The following is an 18,297-nucleotide window of genomic DNA, read 5'->3' as shown; positions in this document are numbered from 1 at the left end:
TGACCAACCTGGTAACATTGACCTGAGGTTGATTGCACCAACATGAAGGATCGATGCAATTAATAATTCAGGCATATCTTTTGCCTTCTGCTGAAATATTTTGATAAAGTTTGTCGATATCTGACTATGTGAACATCCAACATATATGTGTGAATCGCAAAGTCAAAACTATCATCCATCTAATACATTTATTCGAAATGTGACAATTCATACTAGAAAAAACTATCCGAGTCTTATGACTATATCAAAAGTTTCAGTAAGGCAAAGTGGAAGTGCAAGAATACCAACACAGCTTCTTCAAAAGTGATTTTCACCATGGTCGACTAGAAGCTGCAACAAAAAATGAAATGATTAAATAAAATATTTAAACTAAATAAAAAGAATTCAATAAAAGAACAAATATTAATCTTCATAATAATACCAAAGATAGAGGCCAAGCGACTGAAGCACCAGTAGCATCTCCCATGATCTTGAATGATCCATAAGACCTTATTAGTCGTTCTTCCCAGACTATAGGAACCTGAACATTTACTTCACACCAATTTGAACCTAATTCTTCGTCTCCAACTTCAGTTGATGGATCCACACTACATACTTTTCCCAACGCAACTTTTTGAGAAGGATTTGTTATACTCAGAATAGTACATTCATACCAACCTGAAATAAAAGCTTATTACAAAACAATAGGGCTTAATACATCACTTTGAATAGTGCATTTCCTAGTTCTAGTGCATAACCTGTGTGAAATTTGGATATCAGTTGGAATACCATCTGTGCAAAAATGTACCTAACTACAAATAACAACACTCTTTCAAGATAAATCATCTAACATCGAAGTTAGCATCAGAAGACCTTATAATCTATTTGGTGTTATATTATAGTTGTTCTACATAGTTTTCCTTCTATTCTATTCCACATTCTCAACTTTTCCATTTTGGTGCATGAAATTTGCATCAACTCTACAGAAACTACGCTCACTGTGGGAAATGATAATGATATGCACTTCAAAAGATGATTTAGTTAACACCTTAACGATGGGGGCATCTCTTTAATGACAACAAAAAAAATGGCTTCAAGTAATAGCTCCTTTATTTATTTTATTGTCCTTAAAATAAGAACCTTAGTATTATAAAATAACTCTGATCTAATACTGCCTAGTTTATTTATGACAATATTGATGTTTATACTAACCAATTATAAGAGACATAAGAATGTAAAGAAAATAACAATCAAAAGACAGCATTACATTTTAAAGAATATATGAAAAGATCTGTTCAAATTACTTGTCCAGAACATATTGTAATAACCACCAAAACCTATTACTAAATCCACCCAGAAAGCACAAAGCAAAGCAAAGCATCCTTATATGCAATGTCAATTTAAATTAATAACACAAAGGTAAAAAAAATTTATTTACAGGAAGTTTTCTTAGCAAGGCCTGAAGTGCTTATCCAATGAGATCAGGAGAAACTTCTCTTTAGGTCATTCAGTAACCCTTTTTTTTTTGAATTACAATTATTTTATTTTAATGACCTTAACATAAATAAGTGAATGAGTTAGTTTGAGAATGAAATTTTCATCAAATCTAAAAGTTTTCAGAAGCCAATGCCAACATGCCATAATAGAAAAGGGAAACAAATTAGCATTCCAACTAAAGAATTTAACTTCTGATTACTTGTTCTTCCATAACAGAATAGTGCATCAGCTAATCAAGAAGAGCATTGCTAGTGATCCCATAATTGCATCTAACAGGTTGACAACACAATGCATGTCCTAGAAAACTGCTAAATGTGAGCCAAAAATAAAGAATCTCTCCTTAGCAGGAAATGTTAATTGATATTTGTGGGTTCTTAGCTTGGAAACCATGAACCTACCAGCACTCAACAGGATTTGCACTATTCAACCTGAAATGTACTACTTCTCAAAAAGTAGTACACTTGTAATAGAGTTTCAAATGACTTACTTCAATAGGGCTTTGAGTTACTGATGTAGTAGCTTGAACGTGATTGTTCGGCGATAATGCAATTGAAGAATCTGATGGATTCCCTTGCATTCGATTCTCACTTACAATAGACCTTAATTCGTTCAATTCCTTCTGTAGTTGTTAATTTCTCGCTTGTAACTCTAAGGCAGCGCGATGACTTGCTTTGCGACTAGGAACTGTTCCATTAACGTCAGCAGCTTTAACACCTAAACCATATAAGTTAACACGTCCAGATTTTCCATTCCCCATGACTTTATAGTAAGCCGTTGCCATTATCACTTGAAGCCCCTGATTGTAACATTTTCATTTGCTCCTACACATTGTAATCGATTTAATATTCATAACAATTTGACATTTCAAAAGTATAAAATAAGTGAACTCACAATTTTCTCTCCCACCAATGCATTGGCAGGAGTACCGTCCTTCTTGGAATAACAAGTCATGAACATGTGCGAGAGCGAAGGTTCATGACCAAGTTTTTCATGCTACAACATTAAAGTAGTGTCTGTTATCTGTAATAGTATATCGATTAAAAACTTCAAGTCAGATATCTAAGTTGAGAAACATTACCTCCATCTCATGAATAATGGAAAACCCTCTTTGACTTGTGTGATGCGTATATAATTGATGACTTCGACTTTCTTTATTTTTCTCACTAGCCTCCTGCAACATATATAACCATGCGTAAGCTTCAAACTTTATCAGAATCATAACTGATAGGAGAAAACAACATACTATCCCTTCTTTAGATAGCCATTGCTTCACAAGGGCATTCCAATGTGATTCATTTACTCTATCTGGAAGAAGTAGGGAGGCTTGGCCGGTTGCTGGAGGTGGGATCAACACCTTTGCGATTGCTTCATGACGCCTCATCTTGTTGACCATCTTCTTGAAGTTGCACAAGTACCCATCGAGCTCCCAGAGCGTGTCCGCGTCCATCATATCAAAGTCAAGCTTGATCTCGTCGCCGTTCTGCGATGCGGCGTCATTTCGCTTGGTGACGATGTCGAGGACTTGGGGCGTCTTATCAGTGGCAGGCTCTGCAACCCTTCGCTCAGCTTCTTCTTCCTTTGCCTTGGGTTTCAGAAGCTTCACCGGCGCCCTCGCGAGCTGTTGAGGTGGCGCCGACACCGGCACCGGCGACGGGCTCAAAGGAGGAGGTGGGCTCAGTGCTTGCACTGGCGACGCTTGTGGCAATGCCGGAGGTGGTGGAGGATTATTTCTAACAACCATCTCCATGGCGGGGGCTTCCTGCTCCAGAGCAATCCGCTGATTCTCATACTTGTCGAAGACCGGTGCAAACAGCCCCTCAAATTGCAGGAGGTATTGTTGGGCGAACTTGTGCACCACATGGCCTGGCGGACTGTACAGCAAGGCATTGTTAAACGTCAATTGAATCTCTGCTGCAAACTCCGCCGGGGAAGGGTAGAGCCCCTTGTTGAGCTTCTTCTTCACTGTCCCCAAGTCCATCGGCGTCTTGATGATCTGGAAGTAGCCATGTAGGCCCATTCCGACGACGTCAACCGGCGAGTTGAACCATCCGCTCTGTTTGTTCTTCATCAGCTTTGACAAGATCTGGCCGCATTTCTTTCTTCATCGTGGAGGAGAGGAGCTTATCTACTTCCGCCGATCGCGCCTGAAGCCTCAGATCTGGGTGGGTATTGATGAAGAGATCCGAAAGTCTCGAAATCATGGGATCGCGGAATGGAGCGGAGGAGGTGACCTCCCGGCCACCGCAATAGATCCTGACGCGCTGAATCCAGCGGGTAGGACGGCGGACTGGATCTCCCTCGACTCAATCCGGCACATCAAGCTCCGCACTTGGTCGAGCTCCGACATCAGCCGGCGCTTCAGCTCCCTGTGCTCCCCCTTGGAGAACGTCGAGATGTGGAAAGACAGGTATCTGCTGCCTCCATCGGCGGCGAGATTCCTGCGTTTTAGATCCCCGCCAGCTTCCGATCGAAGGAAGAAGAGTCTTCCAACCCAGCAGCACTACAATTCGGAATCGCCTCGTCGCCCTCCGTGGCGTGGAATCGAGCCGCCGCAGCATGATCGCTGGCGTAGAGATTAGGCTCAGTCCTAGGGTTTTGGTTAGAATTGGGAATAGGATTCTTCCTCACAAAATCATTCGGTTCTCGCCAGTGCTGCTCATTACTGCTCGCCAGAATCGCCGACGCCATCAACCGGCAATTATGGGCCTCAGATCGGGTGGGATCCGACAAGCTCTCTTCCCTCCGTCGCCGAGAGAGGATATACGGTCATCAGGAATGGGAAAAGGGGGCAAAGCAGGACTCGTCGGCGATACGCCGACGCCGGCCGGAGAGAGACGTCGGAGGAAGAAGAGAAAGGGAGAAGCAAAACGGCAAGGTTTTCGGGACGCGAAACGAGGTGAAGACAGCTCGTCGAGGAAAGGGAGACTCGGCTAAGGGCAACCGACTAAAAGTTGAGTTTAATAAGAGAACCTGAAGGGGTGCAGGTGCGGAGCGAATAGGTGCAAGTGCGGAGCGAATAGGTGCGATGCACCACGATCAAACTCACAGCGATCGGTGTTGTGAGTTCTCAAGATTTTATTACAAAAATGTCACTCAAATTTTAAATGTCTTAAAAATTATATTTTGATGCATTTTAACTAAAATGCCTCATTAGATAGTGTCTTCTAAAATCATTTTTCTTGTAGTGGACTCAACGTGGAGATATAAAAGGGCATTAGAGATCTAGGTCAAAGGGGATCAATCCAACAAGAGTCCACCATCATCTCACCTCGGTTGGGAAGGATTAACTCATGAAGGAATCATCGTTTGAAGAGGAGAAGAGGGTATGGAACTCTTACCCTCTTAGCTTCCAAGAGTCCATCTGAAATTTGTTGTCTCCGGTAGCTCCGGGAGTACGCAAATTGATACGGATCGTCGAGGCTAGTGTTCAACACTATCTCCGTAAACGATATTGCTCCGCTACGGTGCTAACGGATAGCAGCAATTCGTTCCCAAGATACAACGACGAATGTCTCGGAATAGTAGCACTCCAAATTCCAAGACCAGCGAACTTTCTCGTAGGCTTTTTGGACTCCTAATGCACTAGATGAGATGAATGCACAAGGAAGAGAAGAATCGATGAATTGATCGATGAAATTTCCAATCTGGAGGGATCTATTTATACCAAATGAAGAGGTTGAATGCCCTTTGGGTGAGAGGATGTGTTCTTTGGGCTGGATCGATCTGGATCGTCCAATCTGAAGGGTTGTAACCCTTCACATAGCCCACTTTAATCTCATCCATCAGATCTGAAGGGTTGTGACCCTCAGATCTCTCCTCTTGTCATCAGCCATCGGATCTGGATCTAATGATCCATTCGATCTGACGCTTCAGATCAAGTCTCATCCCAAGCGGTCAGATCGTGACTCTTCGCGATCCAACGCTCCAGATCGCATCACAAGCGATCCATCACACCTCTTTGATCAACGGTTGTCATCCGTTCGCCCAATCAACAGTCCAGTCATCTCTTCTTGCCCACGTGGATGCCACATAGGCATTGCCACGTCAGATACGAGCCTGACACGTCACCCGAGTGCCACGTAGGCACTGCAATGTCATCTGGAGCATAAATTTAAGCTCCTCAATGCTCCTCGCGACGACGCGTACGTACAAAGTGCAAAGTGCGCCTACAAAGCGCCCATTGCGCATTGCGCACGTGGCGGGTGGCGGGCTCACAGGTGCGAGCACCTGCTCGCCCCTGAGAAGAGAACACCTGGTCTTTTTGTGTTAACTCCATTAACACAGCATCATTAATAAGGAAAGAAAACACATCAAAAATTTTCGATGTGGGACTATTCTCCCATGCATTTCCTTATATATAACATTAATGAATAATTAATGTTATTCGGGCCGACTTTAAACAATTAATTTCTCATTCACCCTTAATCGATTTTGAGCAAATTAATAGTCTAAATCTATCTACGCGAAACGTAGATTTCGATTTTGAAGTCAATTACGACTTTCATCAATTGATGACATTCCGATTTTTTCACAAAATCGTATTGGTCCATTAAGGCCCTAATATCCAACAAACATAATCATAGATAACAAACATAAATAAATTATATTTTTTTATGATATGAAGCGGAAATGACATCAACTAGCAACGTTGAAAAAGGTTGCTACTCGTATCCACTCCGAGATCCCCTTGAGATGACTTCCTTAAGTCACGTGTCGTGTCTCTATTTTGATATTAGTCGAAAGAAGAAGATAAATAATCTGAGAAAGGACCAATGGTCCGATTCGGTATCCAACGTCTCAAAACAATCTGGCGATACGAATGGGATTGAATAGAAATGATCACACCATCGTTCGAAGGTTGAATGGTTCCCTATCAACAAGGAGCAATGAAACTAATGGTGTGGGAGTTCCGGCAACAATAATTGCCTGCCGGAACAACAGCCAAAGAGGAAGGAAGAATGATACCTAGCTCACGGCGAAGAAACAATCATTACTTCTCTTCTTGTTCCTTGTTTCCACTGCCAGTTGCAGTTCCCCTTTGGCTCGAGGAAAGGCTAACCTAGGGTGATTATCACGTCCTAGGAGACGATTGTTCAAAAATTTCAACAGCATCTCCCTCGTAACAATCCAACTTTTCCTAATACATGATAATATAGAAAAGCCCACAATGTTGATCAACAACACAATACATGATCTTTAGCTACAACACAATAATAAATGTGACCCACACAGCCACTCACACATGTACAACATATACATCACATATAACAACCACCACAACCTCAAATCCATAATCAACAACGAAAATACCAAAACATCGCGATAGGCATCATAATCCAAAACAACCAACAAACCCACAAATAACGACACTAGAAATTCCGCAACAGAATATAACAAAATCCAAATCCACACAACTATGAACGTAAATCCAAACCACGGATACTCACAAAACTCTACGAGTCCACATACCAAATACAACAGAATCCCTATGAATAATCCACAATACAAATCTCCTGCTGTGAGATGGAAGTAGCCCGGTAGAATTTCAAGCGTTAATTGTCATCCTTACCTGTTACCTAGGGAGAAAACAAAGAGACCCCCAGGGTCTAGGTAGTAAGTATACAATACTTAGTGGGTATAATCAAGAAAGTGCACAACAAAGTAATATATATAATAGATCAGCATGATAGCATACTAGAACAATAAACTACGTATAACAACAATTATCATGTAATTCAATCACAATCATATATCAGCAAGTCTAATAGTCATGGTTATGTAACAACAAGTGCAATGATCATGAATGCAGCAGACAACACCAACAATGTATGCACATGTGAAATGCATGGTCACTGTCTGCACTCGTCACCCCTAGATACTCATCCAGTGTAGTGAACTGAGGCGCACGACAGAAAAACCGCACTCGCTCCAACAACAAACCACTTCTAATAAGTGGGGAGCGGGCGAGATCAGGAGGACTATATAGTCAGTCCTGGTTGCACCCAACTTAGCGCAACAATTGCTCTCACTCTTGTGCCACTATCATACATCGATAAGTGAGGCCAACTACAACAATAATGAATGACACATCTACTACTATCATGTATATGTCATGATGCTCAGTGCAACAATTAAGCCTATATCTAATCAGGCATAATCAACAGATCATACTATGGTATTGAGCAACAAATAAGGTACTAAACAGTATATAGATCAACATCTAGAATACATAATAAGGTATCATGTCAGGATCATACAACTGAGATAGCAAAATCATCAACAATGTAATTAACAACATAAATAATTAAGGGGGCGCTTGGTATACATTTGGTAATGGGAATGAGTATTATTTCCATTGAGGGGTTAATGGCAATGAGAATTATTACCGAATTTTTGGTGCTTGGTATAGATACTAGAATGAAGAATGAGAATCAGTCTAACGAGTTTGTCGTCGATGCTGTTGTACTTGAAGTCGTCGAGCACGGTGACGCGGCAATCGTGGGAGGAGAGGAGGCGGAGGTGGAGGGGATGGGCGAGGAGAAGCAGGTCGCCCCATCCCTTTTTCTCCCACCTATACTCCACAGAGAAGGGTCGGGTGAAGGAGGCTTCGCCGGAGATCGGATAGCAGGCACTGAACGGATCAAGGGCTGGCTCATAGGCAGGATCAGGGAGAGCTGTGAGGTGCACGACGCCGACGAAGCCCGGGGCGAAGAGCAGCGAGTTGCCCTGCTACGCGAGGAGTAGCAGAGGAAGGCCTGACGCTGTTGAAGCAGAGAGTGTGCTTGGTGAAGGAGGCGTTGCGGAGACGTCGATGAAGGCGTTGACGGAGGAGATGGAGATCGCGGTGGCGGCGGTAGTGGTGGAGTAGGTGACAAAAGGGCTTCCGCGGACGAGAAAAAAGCGAAGCGAAGGGGGAAAAAGCTGCGCAGATGGGAATGAGTTTGATAACCAGGGGAGGGGTAGGTTATGAAATCAGGGATATCAAATCCTTATTTTGATTTCCATTCCCGTCTACCAATCATTAAAAATGGGAATGAAATAGATTTCATTCCCATTCCCCTCTCCTAAACCCGCCTACCAAGCACCTCCTAAGTACTTACGAACAATCTTGTGTTAACCAAGCACAGGAGTACCCACCTGATGTACGGATGTCGATTGAAAGAAACTCAGCAAATATCCCCTCGAATATAACAGGATCACAAATCACGATCAATGCTGGCTAAATACAATTCAAGTCTCTGGAGATTTTTATGAATCACTTCTGTAGTATCCCTAATCTCAGTATTTGTCCATTAAATCTTTTATTCTTCCGTATAAGGTATCTTCTCAAATTGAAGTGAAAAAGAGCTATTTTACTAGAGGATGTTGATAAGTCATTGCCTTTAAAGAAAGGTTATTAATCGTCTACAATAATAAAAGCAATGACTTGTCAACATCCTCTAGTAAAATTCCTCCATACTTATTAACTTCCAAATAAATCAGTGTGAAGTCTACTTAACATTCCATAAGTGCCATCGATGAAGGTCAAAGCTCCTCTTTTAAAAATCATGAAATAAATCTTCTGAGCATTGGTTCCTCAGCTCTGGTTATCCTCTACTAGCTTGATAGTAGTTGGAGAAGACTGGGCAGCGTAGGAAAGCAGCGGGAGGGGAGACTTGGCCTGCGCCTGCGTTGGCGTCAAGTGGGCAACAATCGCTGGTAGAGGTCGGAGATCACAGCAAGGAGGGGCAGATCAAGAGAAGGGAGGCAGTCCTGCTATCAACCAATGAGGGAACCGGAGCCTCCAGCAGAGACAATGGAAGTAGATGGAGTAACGGAGGAAGGGCTCTCGGCTAGTGACGAGGAAGCCATCAAGAATTGATTCTCTCTCGTTGGCGGCTCGGTTCGGCTGCGACGACAGAGGATCGCGACAAGGAACACCCACCAACTGCGAGCTTGGGCAGAGGAGAAAGGTCGCGGCCGAACACCAACGGAGGGAGGTTGGACAGAGCGCACGAGGGTTGGAAGGGCGACGGCCTAGGGTTCCTTCTTCGCTTAAATCAGCCCCCTTCGTGTCACCAACGCGATGGAGTCGCGATCGACGCAGGCGTGGCAGAGAAGAAATCGTGAGCCCTATCCACGTCGGATTCCAAAGGATTTCGGATTTGAAATCCATACCCGTTAACCCTATCTTAATTGGGCTTCTAGAGCTTCTAGATTTGGGTTTTAAGGTTGGCCCGATTGCCTTAAATTGTCATATCTTACAGTGATAGCAGACCTATGGAGGGAACCTTGCCCGGATCTGAGCTTGGAGAAGCCTCTTTTGGTCGGTGGCAATAACTCCACCCAGAGTGGGCGACGATAATGGTGAGGAAGAGAGGTGGGTGGCAATGAGAGAAGAGGAGGTGGTTGATTTTAAACCTAGCTTTTATGTTTTTAATATGCTAAATAACTCTTCTTTAGAGATGTATTTATAGATCTCCAATAAATTTGGTCTGCGAACCAAAAACACACATTTGTCAATCCAAACTCTAAATCGATAGCCTTAAGTTTGGTTTGAAACTAAATTGCCTTTTAATTAATACCAAACCATTTTAATTTATAATTAAATAAAAGAGGGTCTACTTTATCTTCAAAAGACGTGGTCCATCTGCACTTCTATTTAAATGAAATATCTTTCATATTTATCTTTCGTCTAGTCCAACCAGACTCAATCTCTCTCGATCTAAGAATCCAATTCTCAAAGTCAATTTATGTCTTTTGGAGAATCTTGTAGTGTGTGTGATATTATAGATTCCTGATTTATGTTGGTCGTTCATAATTAATCTTTAATTATAAATCGATCATGAGTGACACATAGTAGTACATCATGATCCCTAATTCATTAAAAAATCACAGTTGATTCTAAACTCATTTCTGAACCCTTTAGCAGTTATAGTTGTTCGTGTGTCTGTTCCTTTCACGCATCTTATACTCGTTTAGTTCAAGACATGGTCTATGTGTCAACACCACTAGACTGACTATGTCACACCTTGCCCAAGTAGTTGTTCCTTGTCCTACATATTCAAATTACTCAAAACATCTATCCAAGAGGACCATCCTCTTGACATGTTTCTACTTTGGCAAAAGACTTATGAGTAACAATCATGACAAATGATTATAGGGTATATGTCTTCTAATAAAAGGACTAGTGAAATCTTTATTGGCTACTCAATCACCTTCGGGCACTTCGACTTATACCCAACCATCCCGGGTCCACACCTCTGTAGAGATGTTTGCTTAAGATGTCAAAGTATAAGTCTCCATGACCAAGATGACTTGAATACCTCAAGTCGAAGAAAACTTGCACTCAAGCTATAATGAGATCTTTATAAATATATATAGAATCACATGAAGTCTTATGGTATATCACTTCTGATGAATTAGTTATCCTTAATCAGTATTTATATGTTACCTCTTAATATCTTAATGGTTCCAACCAGTTAAATAGGCTGCTTAGTAAAACCAAACAGTCTAACATATGCTAGTCTTATAGAATCAATGATGTCTAGTCTCATTAATTCATCGACTAGGGAATATTTTAATACATACATAATTACATATGTAACGATACCCACTAATTGTGATCCAATCATAATTTCTCTCATGTTATGCATTGTATTATGGGCATCAATAATTGAGTTTAATATCAAATTAAATACATAGAAAATATACACTTAAATTATAATTTTATTTATCCAATAAATAATATATTATCTAAGAAGGAGAGGGGAAGTGGGTGGCAGCAAGAAGAGGAGAGGGAAGAATAAAACCTAACCTTTAGGTTTTCTAATTCTGTTAAATCTTTCTTCTATAGAAATCTATTTATAGATCTCTAATGGGTTTGATTCGCGAATTAAAAACCCGTATCCATTAGTCCAAAACCCAAAGTCTTAAGTTTGGTTTAAGACTAAATCATGTTGGTTCAAAATCAAACCATCTTTTAATTAAAACCAAACTAATTTGATTTATAATTAAACGAAAGAGGGTTCACTTTGTCTTTAAAAGACTTGGTCCATTCGCACTTCCGTTGCAATAAAATATCTTCTATTATATATATATATATATATATATATATATGATATCCTGCGCGAGTGATTTGCGCGACTCCGTGCGCGACATCTGACGTGGCGAGGAGTTTCACTGTGCATCGTCCACCGTGGCCGCCGAAACGAAGGAAAACCCTACAAAATCCCGCCTCTCCCAAATCGCGCGGCCAAACCTCAAAATCGCGCCGCTTCCCTCACCCTCGTCTGCTCTCCACGGCGATTCTGAGATCCCTAAATCGGCCTTTCTGCTCCGCGCCTTTCTGGGGTGCGGAATTTGTTTCCCGTCACCGTCGGGCCTCCTGCACGCCGCCCGTCCCTCAAACCCTAGCAGGCGTCTCGAGCGACGACGGCGACCGACGATCCTGTCTCCATCGCTGCCGGCGTCGACCCTCCTTTGGCAACTCCGCGGCCGCGCCCGGCGTCGCATCTCCATCGCGGGCGCAGCCGGCTCGGCCCTTCGGTGTCCCTCAAACCCTAGCAGCCGTCTCGAGCGACGACGCTGACCGACGAGGCCGACCGAGGATACTCTCTCCATCGCGGTCGGCGTCGACCCTCCTTTGCCAACTCCGCCTCCGCGGCCGGCGTCGCAGGTCCATCGCGGCCGCAGGCGACTAGGCCCTCCAGTGATCCTCTCTGCATTGCGCGAGGAAAGCGCGACTGAGGGTCGAGATCCTGCGTCGACTTGTGGATTAATGAAGGTCTTCTCCTCACTTACATCATTAGGGTTTAGGGTTTAGGGTTTACTTGTTGCTGGTTGGACTTTGAGGAAGATACAGTGGACTACTTGTTGAAGACAACAAATCGCCATGATATATTCTGAAGACGAAGATTTTCTATCATCTATATGGTCAACGAAGGTTCAATTGTTGGATATCTCATAGTACATTCTGGTTTTATGCATCTATATTTAGTCAGTTGCTAATTAATTAACATTTGGTAGTGAAATTTGTGTAAATATGAGACTAGTGTATACCAACAAAGCATTTACCTTCTTCATTTGCCTTATGAAATGATTTGTTCTTATAGGGTTCACATTCAAGTCGGACATATATCTCTAGACAAAAGATCTCCAAGGATCTAGATGAAGATATTCAGTTCTCTGGAATCAAAGTGTCCGAAGATGAGTTCATTGATGCTGAAGTATCAATCCATCCTAGGCATCTGAAGCTAATGGTTCAGCTTTATCCTTATTTGACTTCACCAGAAACAAGTGGTTCAATTATACTCTGCTATGAAGGATCACCAGGTAATCCTATGAATTTGATCAGCAAATAATCTACCTCCCAAAATGTTAATTTCTATTCAGAAATAACTGTTTTGTTTGTAGGAGTTCTACCATCGTCATTTAGAAAGCTAATGGTTCAGCTTTATCCTTATTTGACTTCACCAGAAACAAGTGGTTCAATTATACTCTGCTATGAAGGATCACCAGGTAATCCTATGAATTTGATCAGCAAATAATCCACCTCCCAAAATGTTAATTTCTATTCAGAATTAACTGTTTTGTTTGTAGGAGAGGAGTTCTACCATCGTCATTTAGAAAGTTCATCCTGTGAGCTTCCTAGAATATTTGCCATGGGCTCAGTCACTTGTGTATTCCAATGGTAGGCTATGCTGGTTGACCTGGAGCAGCTAGGATTCTAACATTAACATCTATTATTGACTGTTATGTTTTCTATAGGTTCAAATTCACATGATGTTTATAGACGTCAGACTTAGGAACTTGAGAATCTTATGAATTCCAAGGTAGGTAATAAGAATTCGTCTTACAAATACAATCAGAAAACTATATATAACAAGATTATACAATTTCAGATCAATATTCTTTTTTGACAATGTAGTTGTCCTTTGAAATAATATTTATTTATTTAAGAAAGCTGACCTTGTGCAATCATTGTATTGTAGGTGTAAACTGTTGATAGTGAATCAATATTTGAAAAAAAAACATGATGGTAGGCCCGTTTGGCTACAATGATGGAAAACTCAGAATGCATTGCGATGAAGATTCTTAAAAGAACAACGGTACATATCTCCAATCTTTTCAGATGGGTGTACCCTATCTTTGCATCATTTATAAATGTGGTTACTAATCAGTTATACTTTGTTGGATATCTCTAATGTTACGATATCTTCCCTTGATAGAGAATCTTCTAAACCAAACAGGTGTTAAAAGATGAACCAAGTAACAATTGTGATGTTGCAATGGATGTTTCAAATGAAATGATTTTCATGGCCTAAAATATCACTTATATAAAAGCACAGACCTGCAAATTTGTTTTGTGCCTGGGCCAAAAATGTCCAACGGTTAGCATATCAAACCTGGATTCGAAAATCTTGATGATGACCAAGGCAAGTTTGATATGCTAACCGTTTGGCATTTTTGGCCCAGGCACAAAACAAATTTGCAGGCTGTGCTTTTATATAAGTGATAATTGAGGCCATGAAAATCATTTCATTTGAAACATCCATTCCAGCAGCACAATTGTTACTTGGATCATCCTTTAACGGTGTAGAAGATTCTCTAATATATGAACAGCCTCTTCGGGAACTTGGTGTGGCTGCTGTTGGAAGGGTGTTGGCTGACTTCTATACCATCAAGTGGAAAATAAATTTCCTAGGCAACTTCAAGTTCAAGGCCAAGGAGAAACGTTTCAAAGTTTGGAAAAAAAATAAACTGCGTTGAAAGCTGAATTAGATGAGATAAAGCAACATATGTAATATCTAAAAGTGAGTGGTGATGAGTAGAAATGTTCTTTCAAGTTGGTATTTATATCTAAGATGTTGTAAGTATTTTATGTTGTTCAAACAAGAAGTTAATGTAAGATGTTATATGTAAGTAGTTTTGGCACCTTTGAGTGCTTGTACATGTATGAAAATATTTAAATTGAATGATAAGTGTTAAATTTGTCACATTTGAATTACATGTATGCAAAGTGTATAAAGTGAAAGCAAAGTGAATGTTTATTGCGATATAACACAATTTCTGATATATGTTTATTGTTTGATTGTGTGTATCTGTTTTCTTGCTTGGTATGGTTGTGCTAAGTGTGTCCGGGTGCATTGTTTGCTTGGTTTGTGTTTTCGTGCTGGGTTACGTACACATTATAGAATGCAAGAGGAGGAAAAAATGGTTTTGGATCATGCGCATTCTAGGTCTTTAAGTCCATCAGCCGGTTTTGTCCAAAACCGGCTGATGGCTAATATTATAATTAAAAATTAAAATTTTTATATCTACATGTGTAAGAGAGTCCAAGGAACTCAATGGTGTGTGTGGAGACGGGTTAGCATCTATGTAGATTTGAAAATATAAATCCCACGCCACTTCACATGCCGGACACGAGTGGATAAAATCGTTGCTTCCAACACGAGGCATCCAAATACATTCTGAGTTGATGTACACATTATAGAGTGCTAGAGGAGCAAAAATGATGTTTTGATCATGTTCATTAGAGGTCAATAAGTCCATCAGCCGGTTTTGATCAAAACCGGCTGATGGCTAATTTGATAGCAAAAAAATTAAAATATAATATATCCATGACTGAGGGAGTCCAAACAACTCATTGGTGTCTTTGTACAATGGTTATCATGTATGTAAATTTGAAAATAAAATTCCCACCCCACTTCACATGTCGTTTACGAACGGGAAAAATCGTTGCTTCCAACACGATGTATCGTAATACATTCTGAGTTGATGTACACACGGATAAAGTAATATTATCTATCTTATATTAGCTAGGATCTTTCAAATTTCTCAGTCATCAAAATTTGCACACTTCTTTTGGATGACATTAGCTCACAAGCATAATTATGAGAAAGAGAAAATGTTAGTTTTTAAACTTTGTATTATAAATTAAAAGCATGCGAAGAATTAGTAGCTCAAGGCGATAGCTCCTGAACTGGACTCAGGCTCGGCTGCCAGCCTCCCAACAGTCCTATCCTCGACCTTAACTTCTTTAACCGAGGAATGAAATTAGGCTTCTCCATCTCCTGCATCTCCTTTGCTTTTTCCAGCTTCTTCCTGAAGCATTCGACCCAATTCTCCTGGCTAACATAGAAATCTCTAGCAGAACATATGGAAAAATCATCATCATCCCGGCAATCATCCCCCTTGTGAAGATTAAGCCAATATTCCTCCTGTTTGTCTTCGTTTTGTCTTAGCTTGATGAGGGTGGATCTGGGAACGAGGTAATCATCATCGCCCTTGTGAAGATTAAGCCTGTATTCCTCCTGTTTGTCTTCCCTGGACACGTTTTGTCTGAGCTTAATGAGTGTGGATTTGGGAACGAGGTAGAACTTCTGTCCCGGGAGCAGCCACTCCCTGTGGCTCACCACCGATTCATGCGGTCTCTGGAACACCTCGGGCTTGGCGACGAGTAATCCCGGGTACTTCTCCATCAGCAACCGCGCTGACACAGCGCCGCCATACAGCTCCACCATGCCACCTGCGAGAACGATCCTTACCACTGAGTTTTTTTGCTGCTGATCCACCGCAGACAGCGACACGGTCTCCACAGACACCACCTCCTCCTCTCTGCACCCGCTTCCTGCCTTCCTCTCCGTCTCGCCTGATCCGCTGCAGTAGCGAGAGAAGTAGCCGGCCGGCGTTAGTGCCCTCATGTTGCAGAAATGCTGCCAATTACGAGGATGAGATCAGGTGGAGAATGAGGACATGGGGCAGATAAAATAGAGTTCTGGTCTGTGGGTGGGTCTCGTGAAAGATGGCATTAACGCCGGCAACTAGCGATGGTTTCTAGACTTGATTTCTTGCGACCTTCTCCGGATAAGCAGAAGGCCAAAACAGTGACCAGAAACGAACAAAACTTGATGAGTTTGTTTGGAAGAACTATATATGTTATCGAATACCTTGTGCTGTGCATGCAGATGATAGGGTTGAGATGACCTAATGATAACACAACTAATTAAGCTTTGAAAAATAACTTTGTTCCAAAGTAATTATTTTATACCAAAGTTTTTGTCGTGCTATATGTATATATATAATTCAACTCGAACTAGATTTGCTGAGGTTGAAATAGCTCCAGCTAGCTCGTGAGACCGTCTATGAAACATTTCATCAACAAGCTAGTTCAACATCTAATTCAAAGTTTCAATTGTTGAGATCGGACCAGTACGTTACGCATATTTATGCATTTCAAAAATATATACAACAGAAGAAAAATAAATAATAATCTAAATTATTACAACACTCGCAATTATGCATGCAAGATACAACACATAATTTATGGAATAGCTGAGAAAATAAAATTTTCAGAATAACAAATTTATTCTACGTATACCTGACGTATGACGCTCAGTGGAAATGACATGAACTGAATAGCTTCCTCGAAGTCTGCCTCTATCGGTGATCCACATCAAGTTTTGTCGGGACAGCTTTTCAAGCACGAGTCATGTTGTTGGTCACGGTACTAGCCGTCAATCAGCAATGGTCGATACAAAAGAATACCCTAATATCAAAAACGTGCAACAACACACGTTGCGTTCATTTTCGAGGTTTTCTAACGATCATCCGGTAATCTGATTTTCGGTGATCTTACAAAGGCACGATTACCGAAACCTTTCCGGTGATGATGGAGACTCCCAGAACTTCAGGCTCTAGCAGTAAGGAACAAGTTCTGGTCATCGACAACTCCAAGATCTGGTGAACTCCTTTGGCCGGCGGCAGCTAGCAACAAGAAGACCCAGTCAGCGAGGAACAAGGACCACAAGAGGAAGCTCCGGCTGAGGTGCTTTTCCGGTGGCCAGAAAAAAGAAGAAACTGGACAGATTCCTCTTCTCGCGTGAACGGGCAAAAGCAGGGCAAGGAGGTGACAAGCAAAGGAGAGGAGTTGCATTTAGAGTTTTTCATCACCATCAAGCTAGCCGGCAAGCTCCTCCTTTAAAGGACCTTAACCCAAAAATCACCGGATTCCTTTCCTTCTTTGCACGCCCGACGATAGAGGAAGAAGATCCAATCTCCTTCCCTAATTGCTTGCATGAGACAGCCGGATGGAAAGGACACGATGATTCCTTCCTATTTTGCTCCGACGCGTGGAGGAGAAGATTCCCTTCCTTCTTTGCGCGAGAAGGAAAATTTCCTTCCTTTTGTGTGTCGGCGACGGCTGGAGGAGAAGCGCGTGATCGCGCGAGGAAGAACAAGGGGCGGACTGGCCAGGAGCTTGAACCGGGTTTAGGGTTTTCCTTGAACCCGGTTCAATGCCCCGGTTTGGTTCAACTCGAACCGGGTCTAGTTTGGTTCAACTTGGTTCATAACCAAAACTGTTTAATTCAGAACCAAACGAACTCCGATTTGACCCAAACAAATTTCGTTTGTTTCGTCTTCTCAAGACGAAGCCCATCATAGCATTCATTTTGCCAAAATATCTTCCATCATGAACCAAACCAAGTTGTTTCAATCTTTGGTTCAAAATCGATTTATCTAGTTCGATAACTAGAACATTTTCGATTTTTATTTATTCCGTCTTCATAAGATGAAACCCATCATTTTGCCTTTGTCCGGTCTAACCGGATTTCTCTTGTTCTGAGAATCCAATTCTCACATTTATTTTAAGTCCTTCCAAGAAACTTGTATTGCGTGTGACCCAATAGGTTTTCGATTATGTTGGTCGTCCATAATTAACCCTTAATTTCTGATCGATCATGAGTGACACCTAGTAGTACATCATGATCCCTAATTGATTGGAAAATCAACAACTGATTTCAGAATAATTTCTAAACCCTTCAACAGTTATAATGAAAC

General features: G+C 41.5%; 1 protein-coding gene and 1 pseudogene across 1 annotated transcript; both read right to left on the bottom strand.

Annotated features, from left to right (window-relative positions):
* Positions 1–1,976: 1,976 nt before the first annotated feature.
* On the bottom strand, positions 1,977–4,164 carry LOC141846795 (transcription factor GTE3, chloroplastic-like; annotated as a pseudogene).
* Positions 4,165–15,419: 11,255 nt separating this feature from the next.
* On the bottom strand, positions 15,420–17,047 carry LOC141845774 (uncharacterized). The gene is made up of 2 exons (XM_074733777.1): positions 16,838–17,047; positions 15,420–16,172 (listed from the first exon to the last, which is right to left on the bottom strand). Exons 1-2 carry the CDS (start codon positions 16,865–16,867, stop codon positions 15,420–15,422), a joined length of 783 nt encoding a protein of 260 aa, XP_074589878.1. The 5' UTR covers positions 16,868–17,047.
* Positions 17,048–18,297: the final 1,250 nt, after the last annotated feature.

The sequence above is a fragment of the Curcuma longa genome, chromosome 15, assembly GCF_044706935.1.
Source record: "Curcuma longa cultivar G26 ecotype Majalengka, Jawa Barat chromosome 15, ITB_CL_G26_1.1, whole genome shotgun sequence".
NCBI classification, from domain to species: domain Eukaryota; kingdom Viridiplantae; phylum Streptophyta; class Magnoliopsida; order Zingiberales; family Zingiberaceae; genus Curcuma; species Curcuma longa.
The sequence above is the reverse complement of the archived record's forward strand: the minus strand, read 5'-3'. Positions and strand labels throughout refer to the sequence as shown.